Source organism: Lytechinus pictus, chromosome 3 (assembly GCF_037042905.1).
Source record: "Lytechinus pictus isolate F3 Inbred chromosome 3, Lp3.0, whole genome shotgun sequence".
NCBI lineage: Eukaryota > Metazoa > Echinodermata > Echinoidea > Temnopleuroida > Toxopneustidae > Lytechinus > Lytechinus pictus.
In genome coordinates this window covers 28741593-28762481 of record NC_087247.1, presented here as the reverse complement: position 1 = coordinate 28762481, position 20889 = coordinate 28741593, and the positions used below count along the sequence as shown (strand labels likewise).

Sequence of the window (20889 nt, the reverse complement as noted above, 5' to 3'; positions counted from 1 at the left end):
CCACAATCCAAAATCTCTTAACTCTCTGCATAATGGCAAGATTGATATATACTATGGTATGAAAAAATATATAAAAAGGAACAAAAAAAATTACTTCTCATTTCAGTGTCTTCAGACTTAATATAAAATACCCCAAAAAAATATTTAAAAATAAATGGATAAATAGATATCGGTAAAGGGGGAGGATTTAAGGTTTGCACAAATCATTTTCTCTCCAACAAAAAAAAATCTAATATGGAACAGACAGAGAAAGTACGTGAACTAGGGACTATGAAGATGCCCCCCCCCCACACACACACATACACATAATTAACACACTGGCCATTGTATAATGATAAATACAAATAAAAAAACATCATGATCCTCTTCGGGCCAATTCGAATTCATCACATTTATATAAAAACAGTATGTCACCATAATCAATAACACAAAAAAATATTGTTCATAACAAAAAAGAAAGAAAGCAAGCACAACATTCAGTTCTTGTCATTCTGGTTTTTTTTAATACTTTTTTGCATCAGACAGCATTTCAACATGTAACACAGAAATTCTTTTCACTCCTCATCAGAAGATCTCTTAAATATAACATCTGAACAAAAATTGAAACATTCAAAATGATGCAACGGAAGAAAAAGGAAGCATTGAAAAAATCATAATAATGAAAAAAAAAACGAGAGAGGATGAAGGGAAGCATTAGAATAGACACTACCTTCTTGAGTGTTTGCATCTTAGATGTTTAACAATCACAGACAGAAAAGCATAGACACAAACATACATCTAGAAATCTATAGCACAGAAGACCAAATGTGCTTCTCGTGGCTATAAAATTCATGAATAATTTCCCTATTCATGTTTTCAATTCCTTCACACAAATTATGACAGATTAAACCTATCGACTTGATGCCTAGAGAGGGAGTACTAAATTGTGATGTTTATACCAGGATAAAAAAAAAAATCAAAGCAAGAAGGCCAAATACCACAATAAATGTAGAGCCATGTGTATCTAGGTCCCTGTAAGGGAAGGGGGCGTATGGAAAGAACTGAACATTTCTTTGTGAGAAGGCAAGATCACATAACAAAATATGATATGTTCAGTTGACTTGACTTTCAAAAGGATAAGCATCGCTCTTCGTTGGAACATTTTCATAATCTATTTTAAAGCACAAACCTATATAGTACTATTTCAATTTGTGTGAATTTGTGTATCTCATTAGTCCCTAAGAAATGCTCATCTTACTGATTTTCATTCATGAATCATGATGTCACTTTAACTGTCTACTTACAGATTTCCTACAATGAATACTGATGACTATGTCTGATTTATAACAGAATGAACCCGATCAATGTGTATTAAACTTGATGCTTAATAACACCTGTGGAAGTATGATGTTACAGTTTAAAAATTATCTTTGGTATTAATGGCTTACATTATACATTACCGTACAAATAGACAGACTGCTTGATTTCCAACATTCCAATCCATAAAAATATTAGAATTCTTATGGAGTGCTGCAAGAACTAAATTTTCAAACTCAAAATCAATTTTTAAGGCATCCAGATCAATTTTAAGTCTTGAAATAAGTTTCAAATTTGCAATTGATTGCTGGTCTGTTTCTTGTAACTGAATCAGCAAGTATAAAGTGGTTTGCTTGAGTTAATTTGATTTATCACTTGGAGATTTGCATCTGAAATTTGCAATTGATTGAAAATATTTTCTTGCAACACCCCCTAGACTTTGAAGAGCCAGAGTTGCAATAACTTTTTAAGACCTTTCATACCATTCTGAATTACTCACATCTATGCTGAATATTTCTTGGTGGTATCATTTTCTTAAGTGCTGTGACTATTAAACAAACACAAGTTTCACTTCTAGAAATATGAATAATGCAATATATAATGAAATAAACCTCTCAAAAAGAAAAATAGATACAAAGTACTTGTTTTCATGATTGTATGTCTCGGATATGGCTCAAACAAATTAGAGTCAATTTCCATGATAAGAAATATGTTTAAGAAAGATTCAATGAAACAACAGATGCGATCAGAATTTATAACCAATAATTTTATAAAACCAATGTAAAGATCATATCATCATTATTACCCAGATAAAATTTTTTACTTGTAAATTTGCATATTATGAGCCTGTTTATCGATGCCATTATGTCAAACACATGCCATTAAGTCTAAACTTTGACAAGCTAATTCAACTGGAAGTATGGAACCTAGGAAGTTTTCACTCATATCTCAAATTTTTTTATTAAACTTGCCACTGTTCAAAATTAAAGATGTTTACTGTTTGTAAAATTGAAGCAGACAACAACCCAATTTGATTTAACATATCAAAACATTTAAATCAGACTTCAGTAAATATTACTTATATGTTATACAGTATCATGCAGAATGTCTCTGTTCTCACACAAGACAGCTTGGGTTAAACACATTCACTGAACATTTCCGTTTGCCTGCACATCATAGATAATCACTATATATCTGTAAAGTTACTGTGCACTTGTGGCGATCAACAAGATATTTAGAATATCCACTAAGTTTTTTAAATCTTTAAGATTTTAAAACATTTTAAAGTGCATTATTATATATAATACCAAGTGTCATGTGCAAAGTGGTACTTGAAGATGAATTTCTAATTTTTAATCAATTTTTGCACATTAACAGTGTCATTGGTGAAAAGACTAATGTGAAATGGGCAAGTGACATCATCATTCAACAGACAGCCTACAGTCCTAGTTTCCCGCTTGAGATATCAAATTAAAATATCAAATATATTTTAGGTGCGCTGTAATACAACCTGAAATTAAAAATATTCAGTTGGTAGCAAATAAAGGAAATTCATTCAAGAACAAGAAAACTGACTGTACTGGCAAGAAGTGTTGCAAACTGTCACAACATAAACATATCTAATATTTTGACCGGTGCTTGTGTGTGTATTACATCCATCTTATAACCAAAGACACAAAAGGTTACATTCGGAATAAACATTCAACTCAACAATGATTTAAAGCTATGGTTTGGCTATGCAAAAATTACAACAATATCGTGATGCTTTTATTTTTCTGGACTCCTGGGCACTGTAACACACAAAGTTTCTTGATATGGTCTAATTACATACTAGTAGTTGATTTGTAATATTGATATTTGCATGTGATCAATTAAAGAGCACAATGATCAATCATTGGGATTTGTGTCACAGAGCCCTAGTGTCATGTTTTTATGTCCAAGAATATTACTGTTCTAATCATTCACAGGAAATATTGTTAAGCTTTGAGGCCACTGCACACCTTAAGACTGGCCTAAGACCCGAATTGTAAATAAAAAATTAAAACAATAGATGAGAAGACTAAATAATGGAACAAACTAGTTTCCGTAGTTTTGAATCATCAAATGAAAATGTATCAGTTTCCTTAGCTATGAATCATAAAATGAATAATCAAATGAATATTGATGGCTAATTGATTTCAATCCTCTTCATAGTTATTAAAAGGAATTTAATTCAGAATCGTAAGGATATCACAATAATCCTACGATTAGCTATGATTATTAGCCAATAATAGCCATTACTGCAAACTTAAAGGCCTTCAATTATTGAACATTTTGATAGAAGCATTCTGAACCTCAAATAAGATAAGTTTATCCGATTATATTATTAGAAAATATTTAAAATGCTGTTTTTTTTTCAAAATTGGGTCGTAGACCACTCAAAGGGTGTGCAGTGGCCTTTAATGACATTTCGTAATGATGGCTATATATTTTTAAAAATGGTTCCTGTTGAAATAAAATCTTTAGAAAAAATGATAACAAGATGCTGCAATTACAATGTACCAACTCCTCTCTTTCTCGTAGCTTGTAGTGAAAATATAAATAATAATAATGACAGACTCCAGGACTGACAATAGATGTGTTGGATGTAAAGGGAACAAAAAAAATAAGTACTGTTATACCCTGTCCTGCAGTGTTATAAATTGTAAATAACATAAAAATGAAACAGCTTTTCCTTTTCAGAGAAATGCTTCTTGTACATGTAAATTTCAGTTTAATCGTTTTACACATGGTTTGGGCTCAATCAGACTTTCCTACAGGAAACTTTTAACATGGGTGGTAAAGAAATCTAAATGTCAGAACTCCCAACCAATGCACCTGGAATATAAGGGTGTTCTTGCTTGAAAATAAGAAGGGACCAGTATTTCCCATAGGATTGTGTGGAAAAGTCATCAAGAAAAATAGGACATAAAATTTTTACTATTGTTTTTATATGAATTTATTCATATCAACACAATAGTAAAAATTTAATGTTCTTTCTATCCCAGTCTTAAAGATTTTTTTTTAATTCCAAATAACCACATGCAATATGTGATCAGCTTGTGGCTAAAACATAACTGAAAGGAAGTAAGGATAAGTGGCATCAGCAGAAAATTAAAAGTTAATACATCACAATTTCATGCATTTCATACAGCTACAAAAATGAGCTGTACAAGTCATTTCATGAAAAATCATGTATTGTACAATTTTTCATCTGTACTTATGAGCACCAACTGATGAATTATGAATAAAAAATATCAAGAGACCTCAAACTAATAACCCATATCTGTAAGATTAGAGTTTGGGTTTAATAATACAGGGGTGTTTGGTGACAGGAAGTATGTAGTTGACAATATGAACGATTTCAGTACTCCTTTGCTGGAGGAAAATTCTTTAGTTTAGAAATTTAGTTGAGATCTATTGGCAAAATGTGTCTATTCATATCTTACGGACATTCATGAGCACTTATCTCTGATTGGACAAGAGCGCTCGCTCTGTTGCCCCTAGGGTATTCATTAAGCACTGTCCTTGGCTTGGCCGAGTTTCATTTCTCACTAGCAAATTTAACCCTGGACTATCTCTCTTAGCACTGCAATTGCTCAAGTAATCCTCTTATTTTGCAGGGCCAAATAATCCTGTACTATAGGTGGGGCTATCCCACATTGCAAAAACACTGAGAAAAGAAAGTGGGATGAACTTAACCCATACCATAGGTGGGGTTGAATTGCCCCACCTATGGAACAGGTTAAGGAAAATGAGAAAAGCATATAGGAGTCCACACCTTGGGGTGGGAGACTCATGGTGGAGACACGATAAGGGGGAAAATGGGAGGACCGGAGGGTGCTATTTTCCCACTTCTGTTCAAAGCGTATTACACTTTCAAAAACTTGGAGAACTGGATGATTATTTTTTTCTGCAGGATGAATATGACAAGTCTCTTGAGAACAGACAAGGAGGTGTGCCGTTGTTGATATCTAAAGTCACCCCTCCTCTGAGATTTTTGCATTAGCTATTTTTCAAAACACTTGATATCAATCATATTAAAAAAAACATTCAAAATTCCTTGTTAGTCTTTCACCACAAAAAATTAATTCATATTGCAAAGTGGGATAATCTTTGCATCTTACCAGTTGTGGAATATACTAATATGAACTTGGTTTAAGCAGAAAAAAAAATTGTGTAAAATATGAAAATCTTCCAGGACAAACATATAGGGACTGTTGTTGAGCAAGTTGTTTACAAACAACTCGGCAATGGAAACTGAAGTCTCTCTAAATTGGAGTAAAGAAGTTATGATAAATCTAGGATGCCTAGAAGTAACAGACACATAGCAGAGCAATTTCTTGAATCTAAGGAGTGAAAAGAATTTATTTGTTCACTTTCTAACAACCATTTTGCCCACTTTTCATAAGCTATTTTCAAACAACAAGCAAATACATTAAATAAGCCACAAGTTTAATGTCTGAATGCACGGTGCAGATAAGAATTCTGCAAATTATGTTTAGCCTACTCCTCAACATTTCCAATTCTCTTCTTTCGCTGAGCAGGTAAATAACTGATTCTCTCTCTCTCTCTCAAAAGCTCAGAGAAAACAGCCACAAGGTTCAATAGGTTTCACAGACACAGAAAACAGAAGAAAAAAAATAGCGGAACTGGGAACAGCCATGTCCAACCATTTGAAAACGAACACAACATTGTATGACGTGAACAGAAAAATAAAACACAAACACTGATAGCACAGCTCATACAGTCCAACCGTCGCAGGCCACCGGTAAAAAGTGGTGGATTTTACGCAACTTTGTGTTGGTTGGTGAGAGAACTTAAGCCGGTAGAGGTGCAGATGATGACATCAAATAACTCTCCCTAGCTTGATGATGATGATTGATGGTGGTGGTGGTGACGGTGGTCTTTACAGACGTGTTAACTGCTGTAAGAGGCTTGCTGGTATGATGCCCTCAAGTCTCTCCATCACAAAACTGAACGGTGCCGACAGAGATGAGAGGAACTAAGAAATATGGAAAGAGGGAAGGATAAACATTAAATACAGATGCGTTAACAGTCAAAATCTCATACATTTAATCATCAGCATAAAATTACCTCGTTTTGATAATATATAATATTGGTTATTAACAAGAAGAAGCTGCTTCAATGCTTTTCTTGAAGCAATAATATATGTCTTAAAAGAAAGCAAGCTGTGTAATGTAACTCAAAATGATTGTCGTTAAAAAACAATCATCTGTATGATTGGTAACTTAAAGGTAAAAAAAAGTAGTTGCAGCAAAAAATATTTCATGAGAAAGTCTTTAAAATCAAGGTTAATTGCCACCATACCATCATTGATCTAGATCTGGTACATTGAAATAAACTTAACTGTGTGAAATCATGATATCTTAGCTGAAAACAGACAATTCTGATGATCACTAACACAAAAAGGCATATGTGGGACAGTATATTAATATTGCTTTGAAAAATACCCAACATTTTATGGAATTCCATGCTTATTTTGCTCATTTCTCAGCAATTACACAGTTTTCACCAGACCCATTTGGCACATATTTTTCATTTATAAATATAAACACCTGGGTGATCATTTTATTGGATTCTGTTCTAACTCATTTTGAGATCGTTACCAAAACTGGTATTTATCTTCAAGTAAATGAAAATGACAATAAGCTCCAACATTCCATGCATTTTCTCAGGAAAAAAAGAAAATAAAAAAATGGAAAGGGACAAAAAGATAGAGAGGAGAATGGGAAGAGAAGATGAAATAATGAGTTATAACGTGCTCAGTCCATTCTGTAGAGACAAGAAACTAAAACAAAGTACAGCCCGAAACGATTCTCGGTGAGGACGTTTAGAATAAAGATATTCTGTAGTGTCGTGGCCAGGCCATTGCAATCAATCCTAGACAGGCCAACAGACACAGAAAACAAAGAGGGATAGACAACAGCAGAAATGACAGAGATATATAGAAATGCATGAGAGAAAGAAGGCACATACCAATCAGGAGAATCAAGAAAACTTGTTCATACTCACTGCTTTTGCAATAGCACCCATGGGTTCAGGGAACTGATGTGTTAGGAGTGCCAACGAGGCGGTGAACGTACACAACCCTGCTGTGAAAAGGATGAAGAACGGTAGCTCCTTCTTGGGATAGACAGACACCTCATGGAAAGCTGCTGCAAAACAGAAACAATGAAATGTACATTGTTATATTGATTATAGCAACAGCTAAAACAGGGCATGCTGAGATGCTCAAATCAATGACACACATTTCACTATAAGAGCTAAAGATTAGCAAATACATTCTAGAAATAAATTCTAATAAAAAAAAAATTAATTGTGTGTGGTAATATCTGATAATTTTCCTTGACTTTGATCGGCTGAAAAGCACAATTCCTATGGTAACTGACGGATAAACGTACTGTCAGATAAAACATCCAACAAGCCGTTCATGAAACACTAACCAGGAACCAATCAAAAGCACAACTTCTGTTAAACCGATAGTGAACAGTAAATGGGCATGACATTACCCTGAAAATAGATAATGCTGGTGGGGATGCCTTTGCCTACTAACATGCATTTCGGGGGGTGGAGGCAAATTTGATCAGTGTTTTCGACTTACAAGGCAATAACTCCCTATCTACCGTCTCTGTACAGCTGGGGTAAGGGTAGAAAAGGTGTCCCTTTTCCAGCGGGTAGGGGATCATTCTAAACGTTCCTTCCCATGTACAGTGAAGAAGCTGAAGTGCGCCCTCTACTCTCTTCCAGTGTGCAATGTGGAAGAAGCTGTAAGCGATAGCCTCACTGTCCCCTCGCTTCAAGATGTGCTCTGGTGGCAAGATTAGGCTTTTCATTTCCAATAAGTACTGGAAGAACAAAACAAAAACATTATGGTATATTACACAACATGTTGAAAAATGTAACCAATACTTGCATATCCAAGTCCCATTTTCATGCTTTAATTCTACACAACCTTGCAGCCATGCATTTTTTGTGCAGTACTAGGCATGATGGGAGCATATTTTACCCACAATGCATAAAAACTTAGACGCTATCTGAAATACGTGTTTAGTCAAAGAAAGGCCTATGGCAAGGATTTTTATGATAAGTCTGTGATGTCATAATGGAAAGCAGGTGTGATATCTTCATCTGTGTGATCCTCAAAACTTTGGAGGGATTTGAACAACCTTTTCACTACAAATTTATACTACCAACCTGTTTTATAAAACAAATAATGCACATTTTTCAATTTGTGATATTAGTGACGATGCAGGCATCTCAGGTATTCACCCTAACAAGCAAAAGCACTCGGCGCTTATGGCGCAGTCACATTTCCCCTTCGGTGGCCGTAAACAGTCGAAAACAGTCGTTTCAACAATTTTTTTGTACCAGCTACATATAGGCGGTTTAAATAACAAGGTGGTTCACGAACAAGGTCTTGCCTGATTTCGCGATCAATAAAAAATGCAATTGATCTTTTGACCCCTAGATGACCTTTGACCCCATCATCCTCTGAAACATACATGTGGTATTACCCAAGGGTCATTTGTAGCAAGTGTGAACACAACTGATGCAGAAATAAAGAAACAAGAGCAATTTGAACAAAAACTTGACCTTATAACCCTTAGATGACCTTTGACCCCATCCTCGCAAGCTATGCTTTTCTTGGGGTCCTTCCGATATTTTTATTATGAATTTTGTATGTATTTATTTTGATTGAGTTTTTAATAGAAAATAAAGAATTGAATTCAATTGAATTGAATCCTGAACAACACACGTGGCACTACCGAATGATTACCATGTGTGATCAAAATTGATCCAGAAATAAAGATATGAGAGCAAGATGAGAAATACTTTTAAAAAGGATGAACATGACCTTATATCATTTGACCTTTTGACCCCATCATTCTCATTGGGTCACATGTAGTATTACCCAAGGATCATATGTACCAAGTATGAACATAACTGATGCAAAAATAAAGAAATGAGAGCAAGTTGAACAAAAACTTTAACATTTTCAAACAGACCAACAAACCAATATACTTACAGACCAACAGGAAAAGTGATTACTAGGTCTCTGCCGAACTTTATTCAGGCGAGACAAAAATGAACAGCTGTTTTCAACTGGCTGTACGGCCGCCGTAGGGGAAATGTGACTGCGCCATTACTCAGCGCAAGCGCCTTGTACTTATCGCACATTGCAATTTCCCTTGAATGCACCGTATGGGATACAAACGTAAGAATTTAGGGAATACAATTTAACTCACCTTTGGTACATGAGGATTGAACTCAACAGCTCGATGAATGGCTTCCACTGCATTCATTTCAGCGGTTGAGAGCCCCCGCTTAGATGCCATCTCAGGCGAAAACCTGAACGATGAAAGAGAAATTTGGGAGCTGCTATGGATGTTGGAGTTTCTATACACACAGAGAATAACAAAGCAAAACAAAACAGAGAACAATATGTCAGTTTGTGCTTTGCTGTTTTGATTTCAATTCAATAAATGTTCGAAAGCCATTGTGGAGATTAAAATGGGATAACACTAGATTACCCAGGCACCATTATTCTACACTTGATCCAGGAGACTATGCAGAAAGGCTTTTTACTTTTAATCCGCTCTATGTTAAAACAAATGTCCACTTCATCATATGCAATATTACAGTGATATCAATGGAAAAAAAATCAAATATATTAACAAGACCAATAAAGTATTTGTTAAATTCTGCAAGTCTTGCTTAAAGACATTGTCCCCTAATTTCTTGTTATTTACTCTATGTTGTTAACATAGTAACACCCTTTCAGATATCAAAAGAAAAATGTGGTGGCTAACTGTTATACAAGCTGCATTAGTCTTCCAAGTGTCACGGACACAGGACTACCTTGAAGGAGTAGTACTATCTCTTTCCTTATGCTCACCCACCATCTCTTCTCTCATCCCCTCTCTCTCTCTATCTCTTCATCCATCTCCCAATCAACTCTCCATAAAATACAGGCTAAACACTTCCTAACAGCCATACTCCCGTCTATATAGTACAGTTTACATATGCCTGCAATATAAAGTGATTTCATGAGCATGAATGTATAGCCCTATGAGGCATATACTATCATCATTACCCAGCTTTAGCCATAGCTGCTGTTTCCATAGCTAAGTGCATCCAAAGATTAATCCTGCTGGGTACCCACTCACCCCACCTGGGTCGAGGGCAGCACAATGTGGGTAAATTCCTTGATAAAGGAAAACACCATGATATACCATGACGCGCCAACATGTATGTAAGGGGAGGTCATTAAGTTATATGATGGAATTGCCGAGAGCACAAGCAATGTATATTCAAGATTTTTATCTACTCAATAAGCTGTATAATCGATTCTCTTAAAAATTTCTCACACAACTTTTCCATTCCCATTAAAGATTTATTTTTTCAAATTTTAAGAAATTCTCTAATTGCACTTGCAAGATGATTCTTGAATTTGAACCCTTCCCCGAGGTCTCTTCACCACACCTTATCTTGACAAGGTATTAATAATGACTGTAAAACTCACTTGTCACACACTGTTCTGGCTTTGAGGAGCGCCGCTGTGTAACAGATGGTGGCTGACTTGGGTAGACTTATATCGTCATACTTGGCAAGCAGAGCCTGGACATCTGCGTAGAGCTGCATCTCCAGGAGGGCCTCTATGAGATTCTCATGGATCTGAAACATGCTGACTACTGGAAACTCTTTAATCAGCTGCAACAAAATTTCAGCACAGAAGAGGAAGAGTGGTGTAACAATGAACTATAAATCAAATACTCAGGTCGCTGGGGTGAAACATAATAACATACAAAAATATATTGAGTGTGCAATGTCATTGGTTCACTCATTAAATGGACATATTGCCCATTATGTGTACACATCACGGTTTTGTTAAAATTTAGAAATGCCACATAACTTTCTTATTTTACGTTTGATTTTCATTAATTTCCCAGTGTTATGCCTCTCTATTAGATTAAGCAAACCAACATCTGTTTTCAGAATGAACTTCACTTTCAACAAGGCTATGTATTCAAAGAAAGTTGGGTAGATCAACATTTAAAAATAGCACAAACTACACACTTAATCTTCCGGATGTAAACTCATGTTTATGTGTATGACTCTCTGGAAATCCCATTTCTGTTTACAATCTTCTTTCTTATTTTTACTTTGTACTTATCAAGCAGTATTTATTTGGGCAATTCCAAGGTCAGTCGCATTACACTTTCACATGTCGTTTATTACTTGGCATTGTTATCAGGGTTGGGCTCAATTACTTTCTTCAATTACAATTACGTAATTGAAGAAATTTTCAATTACAATTTCTTTTAAATTAAATTACATTTTCAATTACAATTACCAATTTTTTCAATTACAAGCACAATTTCAATTACTTTCTATAAAAGTCATAAATGAAATCAATTTGTATTCTGTACGTACAAGCACCACCTATTTCAACATAAAAGTTATGAACTGACAAGATGAAAGTTTATGTAAAAGAGCATGGATTCTGCCTATCACTCTTTGATGCTTGAGCAGTTGACATGAAAAAGGTCATGAAATTAAATCATAAATTAAGTTTATTGTTAAGTAATTGAATTAAAAGTAATTGAAGTCAATTACATTTACATGTACTTTCCCTTTCAAAATTTCAAATACAGTTACAAACTTACAATTACTCAAAAAACATCTAATTATGTAATTGATCAATTATCTTGTAATTGAGTCCAACACTGGTTGTCATGTTTACAAGGGTGGGACTTTCTTTCAATAATACTGTGAATTCACCTTGACAACTTAAGTTTTAAGAAATACATTGGGAAAAGGCTGCAGGTTGTATATTGTGAATACCATGACATCCTAAAGATCAATCGGTCAAATTACACAGTAAGGACATGGAAAAATTTAACTTGTTACTTTTTAATAGTTCTTTCAAGTCAAATCATGTTTACCAGTCTATTACCTGCAGTTATATATAAAAGTCTCAAATAAGAACTTTATATTTGGTAAGCAACTTCAAATATCTTTTGTGAAATATCGTGATTTGCGAGGGCACGCAACAGAATTGTATCGAAACTTCATTGTGAAATGACTGGGATTGAATAACACTTGTCATAAGAGAGTCTTGCACTTTAACTTAAACGTTGACCTGAAAATGACCTTTGACCTTACCATGTGACCTCCGACTGCAGTATGACATGCAGGTCTCCTAACTACACCTACAACCCAAGTTTGGTTGAAAGATGACTTACGGTTGCAGAGTTATGTGTCACAACAGAGTCTTGCATGTAAACTTAAACGTTGACCTGAAAATGACCTTTGACCTTAACATGTGACCGACTGCAGTATGACATGCAGGTCTCCTAACTACATCTACAATCCAAGTTTGGGTGAAAAGTGACATGCGGTTGCGGAGTTAGGTGTCATAAGAGAGTCTTGCATGTAAGCTTTAACGTTGACCTGTGTCATAAGGTTTGTGACAGACGACATTTGGATCCCTCAGTCTCGTATTCACCTCTGGTGGGCGAGACAAAAAGTTGTCTAATCATATTCAAACATAGTCTGGTAAGATTAAGAAATAACTGCTGACTTCAAAAGTCAACATAAGAACCATTCTATAGGCGCAAGTCAGCATCTTTCCATATTAACAAAATAATTTGTCAATGACAAGTTTATCATAATTTACTATCACATAATTCATAAAACCATTATTGCAATATAATCTTGCATCAAATATTGTACAAATACAAATGGCATAACCCCTCCTAATGACATCCTATCCCAATACCAGCAATAGTAACTGAAATTAAATGTACTGAGGCAGATCAATTACTTTATATTTGTAATTTAAATGGACAGCACAGAAATGATTTCATATTTCCCCCACTATTACTCAAAATCTAAAGGAAATGAATGATGGGGAAAATACAAGATTAAGTATCATCGATATAAAATATCCTTCTGATCAAAACTTCTCCATTTGTGCAGCATTTTAAAGTGTATAGATTATATTGACCTGATCAACTATATACATGTAACAACACAGATGGAACATTTTGTGATTTTTTAAACAGTGGTATTACCCCCATTCCTACCCTTTTCTGTCATTTTCTTTTTTAAATTCCCTGTGGGGGCAGTAAGACAATAAAATTCTGTAATTTCTAATTAAATTTGTATCAAATGGTACGATACACAACTCCAAAAGTAGAAAATGAATTGAATGTATGAAGATTAAATATGATGCATGTTTTGCGAGACTATTTTGTTTGGTGCCACCATCTAGATCTACACTGCTGAACTACTCTTGTGCTGCTTATGCTTCTGTCTTTTACTACAATAAAATACTAAACTAGTTCCTAAATATCATTTTGAATAATTACTAGGACCATGCATATGTCAATGTGGATGTCATTCATGGTCATCGGCATGAAAAAAAAAATATCCCTTGCAAAAAAACCACAGCTACACAATATTAAATGAAGTAGTGGTTCTGTATTAGCATAGTCGTTAGCTTAAACAGAGACCAAACCTGAAACCAACTGCCTTGGTTTTACAACTCTCACATCTTGATTATAAATGTGCACTTCCTTATGAAATTGTGTCCCCTACCTTTCTTATGAATGTAAATAGATTTATCTACTACATATTCCAACTGAACTACATGTACTTTTTAATAGAATTTGATCGTATTTTTTTATTTACAGAGTGAAGTTAAATCTTTGTTTTAGTGTGAAAGTATCAATTACATTCGATAACTAATTCCCTTGGATGACTCTGTGTGTTTGGGTGTTTTTCCTAGACAGATAGATTCCACACAAATACTGTTATTGTAAATCATCTTAGTTATTCTACATCTGTGAATTACTTCATATCATATGAAAGAGTAGCCCTGACTTACATCACGCATCATTTTCACTGCTTCCTTTGTTCTACCAAGCTTCCTCATGCACATGGCAATTCGACGCTTGATATAAACCAGAACATTCAGATCTCTTCCTGTTTGGCAAATACAAAAACAAGAAACACCAGCAATAATAAATACGTGTTGAAATGCCTTACATGCTCTCTGACAATATTGCACAGACAGGGTTAACAGGAAGTGCTCATGCCAATCATCTCCTTTTCCTCTTAACTTAAGAAATAAGCACAATTACGATATTTTTATCATTTTGATTGCAGTTTTGTTGTCAGTAAGTTTTGCAAAACAGGACCAAATGCGCCAATAAAACAATAAATGAAAATTTTAGATCTAATGAGTAATAAATTTCACTATTCATATCAAAATTTTCATATGATTTCAAACAAATTTCACACCTTACAAGAACGAAATCAAACTATGGAAAGATGATCTGAGTGCAGAATTTCTCAAATTTATTGCTTGAATTTATTTGCCTCTACCAATATGATTTCTCTCTGTGTTTACAAGTTTACCCCTTGCAAGTACCTGAACTCTTGCCAATACCACTACCCAAAACGCCAAACGAATCAATCCAGGATCAGTTTCGTTTTTTTTTTCAAATCGAGGAAATAAGTTCAAAGCAAAAATAAGCTGATTACCAATGATTCTGTAACTTATTGTTGAATTAACCATTGACATTTCTGCCTTTAAAAAAGGCAATCTTTTGTTGGCTTACCATATTGTGAATTTCAGTAGATTCTGACTTATCAAATTATTTTCAAGGAAATATGGACAATAGATAGACGACAGATGGACAATTCAATAACCTCTGACCTTGATCCTGCAAGCTAAAATTTTGCTCTCATAATCGCCGATACTTCTTTCATACAAGCTCCAACGAATATGAAAAAAATACTTATACACTCTGAAAATGTTTTCTAAATAGATGTATTTCCAACTGCACACAGTCAAAATTCATGTCTAAGCCATTGCATGACTAGGAATATACAACAAACATAACTTGTAAAATTGAAAATGAAATTTGTGACCTTTTGATGACCTTTGACCCCAGATCTACTTCAATCATCTTCACTCTCCAATGCACAAATGATGCAAGATTGAAGAAGATTGCTCCAAGGTTTCTTCAATAAATGCAGGAAAGAGCAATTTTATGTATGAAACCCTAATCTCATCAGATTATCATCCCTCCAATATACAGTGGTGCTATTAAGGTTACCGACACCCACCAGAAAATAAACATATTCAAAGTGGTCCAGTTCTGCAATGTTTTAGACGTTTAATTGTGAAGTCGGGTGATAAAATATTACATTCGATAAAGTTTGTTTCTTTGGGCTTGCCGAACATTGTAGTGTTGTTGTCTACATTCAACCCAGAATTGAAGGAGTGTATTTTGTGGTGGGCTTCACTAACTTTTGAGCACAACTGCACATCATGAAAGTTTGAAGTGGAAAGTCCAAACATATCTTAAGTTATCACAAGAAAACTATATTTTCAGAGTCAGAAATGTCAAATGCTGGTACCATTGCATAAAATATCCTGAAAAACAAACATAAATAACTTACTGTGTATTTTCTCATGAGGCGGGCTGTGGTGTTGCAGAGCCTGACTTCTCTTGAAGTTGGCCTCAGCAATTTTGAGAGCTTGCCGAAACTTTTTTTCAGTATCAACGATGGTCGTTGCTTCTTCTTCAGCTAATAAAATCAATGCCGTTGCACTACTGTAAATTGCGATAAGAAAAGTAATTTTCAAGATCAATAATTAAAGTAACTCCAAATACCATTTAACGGCAATGCATTTGAATTTCAGCTCTGAACCAGTGATGTGCATACAGGCAAGAGTAGACTGTCAAAGAACAAGGCCAAGGACTTTAGACCTAAGCCAAGGCAATGGCCACATAGTTATCCTCGAGGCCAGGCTCAGGCCAAGATCGAGCTCTATGATCACCACCAGTAGAGATGACTCTCCATTAACAAGGTTGTTCTACAAACTACAAGTCTTATTCCAACCATCTATTGTTGTGAATCCCCTCTTGGACATGGTACATATAGCTACGTCTCGACTTGAAATAAGATAAAGAAGTGAGCCATACTTACTCTCCAGATTTTTCTAAGGCTTCGTGTGCTGCTTTTATACGATTCTGAGGATTTCTCTCTCGCCATGCTTTCATCATAACTGTAACAGAATCAGATGAGATAAACCATCAAACAGGTATAATTCCACCCTTGAAATCTCCTACAGATGAAGAGTTACTTTCAAAAAGTAGCTAATTACATATAATTCTCACATACAATCCTCCATCCATTTCTTTTTAATTAAAAAACATTATACAAATAGCGAATACGCATGAGTGCGATGGTGCGAGATTTTGCATGAGGTGAAAGAAAGATGCTCTATTCAACGAGGCGTTAGCCGAGTTGAATAGAGTGTCTCTTTCTTTCACCGAATGAACCTATTTGTGTTGTACAACGCCTACTTAGCTTGTTGTACGCGAGCAAATGGGAGGCTGAATGTCAAACATTCGTACCGTTGCACAAAAGACGTACCATCCAAAATGTACCGTCCAAAATGTACCGTTGCACGGCTTTAGGAGGTGACGTCACAATACGATTCAATTCATTGCGCTCAGTAAAAATGCAGGTGCAATACGCGCGCGTATAGCCTGCTGGCTAAATGTGCAACAATGCTGCCCGAGGTGTTCGCTTGTGGGATTTTGCTTTTCGCTTTCCATATTTTTGCTCCCTTTTCATAGATTACTGCAGGAAAAACTCTTTGTTTTTTCATAAATTCGCTAAACTCCGAGGCGTTGTACAACACAAATAGCGAATATTCTTATTCGTGCAATGGTGCGAGATTTCGCATTCGGTGAAAGAAAGAAACACTCTATTCAACTCGGCTAACGCCTCGTTGAATAGAGCATCTTTCTTTCACCTCATGCGAAATCTCGCACCATCGCACTCATGCCTATTCGCTATTTGTATATTGAACAACGCCTCGGAATTAAGCGAAAATATGAAGAAAAAAACAATTTTTCCCTGCAGTAATCTATGAAAAGGGAGCAAAAAATTGAAAGCGGAAAGTAAAATCCCACAAGCGCACAGCTTGGGCAGCATTGCGCATTTACAGCCAGCAGGCTTTACGCGTATTGCACCTTCATTTTACTGAGCGCAATGAATTAAATCGTATTGTGACCTCACCTCCTAAAGCCGGTTCATGCAACGGTACATTTTGGACGGTACGTCTTGTGTGCAACGGTACGAATGCTTGACATTCAGCCTCCAATTTGCTCACGCACAACAAGCTAAGTAGGCGTTGTACAATAAGTATTGTTTTTAAGATCATTAAATACCAAACATAACACAAAATACGATAAAGGTAAGAAAACATATCCTGCCTCCATATATTTCTCAAATAAAACCATTTGGCTTTCAAGGGTCTGATAGTTTCAAAATAAACCGGGGTAACAAGATAACATTGATTCTTCTTCAAATTGACAGAATTTCTGGAGTGTAATTTTATTGAGTGCTTTATAAAACCAATGTTCATTTCATAAGGAACAACAGGGGGTCAAAAGATAATTTTCATAATAATAATAATAATATACAACATGATCACTAAATACAAATGTTTGCAAATGCAGCATCTTACCCTCATCCTGGTGTCTAGTTGGATCTGAATCACAGGTAAATAATGTTTGGTGATCTTGTGCAGACTGGTTCATGTCATAGTATGTCAATGGATCTTTCCCCGTCACCCAGTTGTACCGATTATACTCTGCTCCTCGTATAAGGTTCAGTGGATTCCGCCATGTTTTACACTCTGTTCAATGAAAAATATCCAGTGATATATCATTGCTAAATCAATAACTACTAAATAATATGTTAAGCGTTATAATCCCCATTAAATGAGTTTTTCATACATGTAGGACCTTTTTTTTTTCCTCTCATAATAGTATTACTGTTACAAATTGAACACATCTTTTCTTATTTTTCTGAATTGTAGAAAAGGACTTTCATATAAACTTGAAGAGATGAATTCGAAAACATGGTACAGGCTGTGCTGGTTCCTTCTCACACACTTGACCTGTATGTTAACTAGTCTTATCTTAATATAGGTGCCATTAGCAATTATTGCTACAATCATAATTGCTGCACACTAATGACACACTGGTTTCGCATGTGTTTCCAATGGTGTGTATGAAATATATTGCTTTCTATAGATTGAGGATATTAGTGGATTATCTTTTAAATGTATCTCAACTACATACAGTATACATTCCATAAATTTCCCGACCAATGTAAACCCTGTGTAATATTTGTCAATTAGTATTTTTCTGAACAGGGTGTGTAACATAACCTTAGTGATTGATCGGGGAGCTCATTATTACTATTGATCATACATAATAATCAATTCATTCAATAATGGAATTCAGCCCTATGATCAATCGCTAAGCTTTATATCACATAGCCCTGACGTGAATATATTTACCAGGTGGTGACTGTTGTCCAGTAGAAGTCCCTCCCCCATTCTCTGCACCTCCTAACCAAGGGGACAAATGGTTAAGTGACACCTGCTCAATAAACGATGTTCCATATTTACGGAAGTACCACCATTCAAAGATCTATTCATTGGAAAGTAAAGTAGAAACATTCATACAATGCAATTACAGTTTCTTCTTATAAATCAAAAAGCAAATTTAGCTTCATGTAGATTGGACATCCCTACCCTTCTTCCATCTATCTCTCATATAACTGCAAATTACAAAATTTAAATACTGAACATTATCATTACCAAAACTTTAACAATATTATACAATTATTTATTTGGCTGTAAATGTATTTTGCAAAAATATATCACTGCAATTTAAGGGATAATAGAGGTGACACACATTTGCTCCTGCGACAATTGCTCCGATCTTAATGTCATCTAAGATCTAGGGTTAGGGTTGAAATAGGGTTTTATGTTTGGTTTAGCGTTAGGGTAGGGTATAGCGTTAAACCCAGGGTTGAAGTTGGTCATCTGATTAGTGTGTGGAATTTAGAGTGGAGCAATTGTTGCCGGAGCAAATGTCATGGAAGAACCATATATGTAATAGAAAACACATGGATTACTTAGCCAGATATCAAACAACCTCTGCCTTTCTACATGTATGTGTACTATTGAACCAACATGTCTGGTAAAAATGATAATTCTGATATTTCAAAATAAATCTCATCAATGATAACAAACATAAAACAACTGAATATGGCATACAAAAAAAATCATAGTACAAACCATACTATAACAAAACAAAATTAACACATTTCTGTTGATGATGCAATAAGATGGTAAGTACAGTTCAGTAGAAGTTTTCATTTTTATAATTACATTTGATAGTACAACAATGATTCAATTTTTAAAAATGGTCTAGTCCTAGTTTTCTAACATTCTCTAATGAAAATATAGAACTTTACCAGAATCAAGCCAGAGATGAGAGATGAAGTCCCTGTCAGCGCCACATAAAATTTGGGAGTGAGCGTATTCAAGAACATTGCAACTGTAGGAAAGAGAAGAGAAGAGGACATTTTCTTATTAAAAGGACAAGAGGTACATGTATGATAATAGAATAAAAAAAGACTAGTTTTCTGAGACAAATAAACATTTCTTTCCAAGGACTTTGTTTCAAGGATATTCAATTTCCATTTCCGGTTAGCAACACTAAAGAGTGAAGATGCATAAACCACGCTTTGATTGGTAGCTAAAGAAGCATGCACTGTTGATGTCATCTCATAATAGTAGCCTAGGGAAACCTGTTGGAAGCCATACTCGTCAGCCTGATAAGGAAATTCAAAATTTAACATCCATTCCTTTAATGTTAGATTTAATTGTTCCTCAAAAGATGTTGGCAGGGACATAAGTTTTGTGAACATGTAGTATTCAAAAGAAGACCTCTATATTTTATTGAGGTTCCTTTTACATGAGGTTACATAAGGTTCAGTCCTGGACGCAGGATCTTCTGTTCCTCTTTGTCCAGCTCCTGGTGATATAGTGACGTCTGGGGGGTGGGGATGAATTTTTTTCTTCACACAATCTAGGATATCCAGTACCTAGGATATTTAACAATACAGAGCAAACAGAGACTTTATAGTACATTGTAAGGGGTTCTAAAGCGACACACCATTCAGTCAATGCCCATCAATTTCACTGACAAAATGCACACACATTCTGTATGTATGGAACTAATTACATGATGAATGATTCCTATTCCAGATTTTCTAACAGGGATGCAATACATCACAAAATGCAGAAAAAAAAACCCACAACCATTTGAAGTTTTGGAGCTATTTTCTTACGTTAATATAATATATGAACATACTTTAGAAATTGAAGTGCAGGAAATAATTTTTTTTTTGCAAGATACATTATTGAGTGGATGGTTTTTCAGGACCCCTTCCAAATCTGGCAGTGAAATCAAAGAGGTGTTTAAACGACAATTTTTTAAGTGAGATTCGCAAAATTGTTGATCTCGGACAATGATCTTTAGAATTGAACTAAATTGCTGTAGTTTTATCGTTTGTACAAGTGCGTAACTAATTTAGTCTTCGGTCCCCCCCCCCCCAAAAAAAAAAATGTTAAGTTCTAACTCACACTAGCCCCAGCAT

General features: G+C 35.1%; 1 protein-coding gene across 8 annotated transcripts in view; it reads right to left on the bottom strand.

Annotated features, from left to right (window-relative positions):
• Positions 1–480: 480 nt before the first annotated feature.
• The window catches only part of LOC129257492 (suppressor of tumorigenicity 7 protein homolog), a 28196-nt gene continuing 7787 nt past the window's right edge, over positions 481–20889 (bottom strand). For 2 of the 8 annotated variants that reach the window (XM_054895822.2, XM_054895827.2), the window contains exons 2-12: positions 19702–19784; positions 18737–18869; positions 17897–18067; positions 16345–16423; positions 15814–15968; positions 14231–14328; positions 10862–11049; positions 9585–9735; positions 7940–8183; positions 7351–7493; positions 481–6319 (exon numbers count right to left, since the gene is read on the bottom strand). In XM_054895822.2, the coding sequence (XP_054751797.1) occupies positions 6224–6319; positions 7351–7493; positions 7940–8183; positions 9585–9735; positions 10862–11049; positions 14231–14328; positions 15814–15968; positions 16345–16423; positions 17897–18067; positions 18737–18869; positions 19702–19784 (1541 nt within the window). In that variant the 3' untranslated portion in view covers positions 481–6223. The remainder of the gene's footprint in view (positions 6320–7350; positions 7494–7939; positions 8184–9584; positions 9736–10861; positions 11050–14230; positions 14329–15813; positions 15969–16344; positions 16424–17896; positions 18068–18736; positions 18870–19701; positions 19785–20889) is intronic. The other 6 variants (XM_054895824.2, XM_064096761.1, XM_054895826.2 and 3 more) reach the window with 3 other exon arrangements.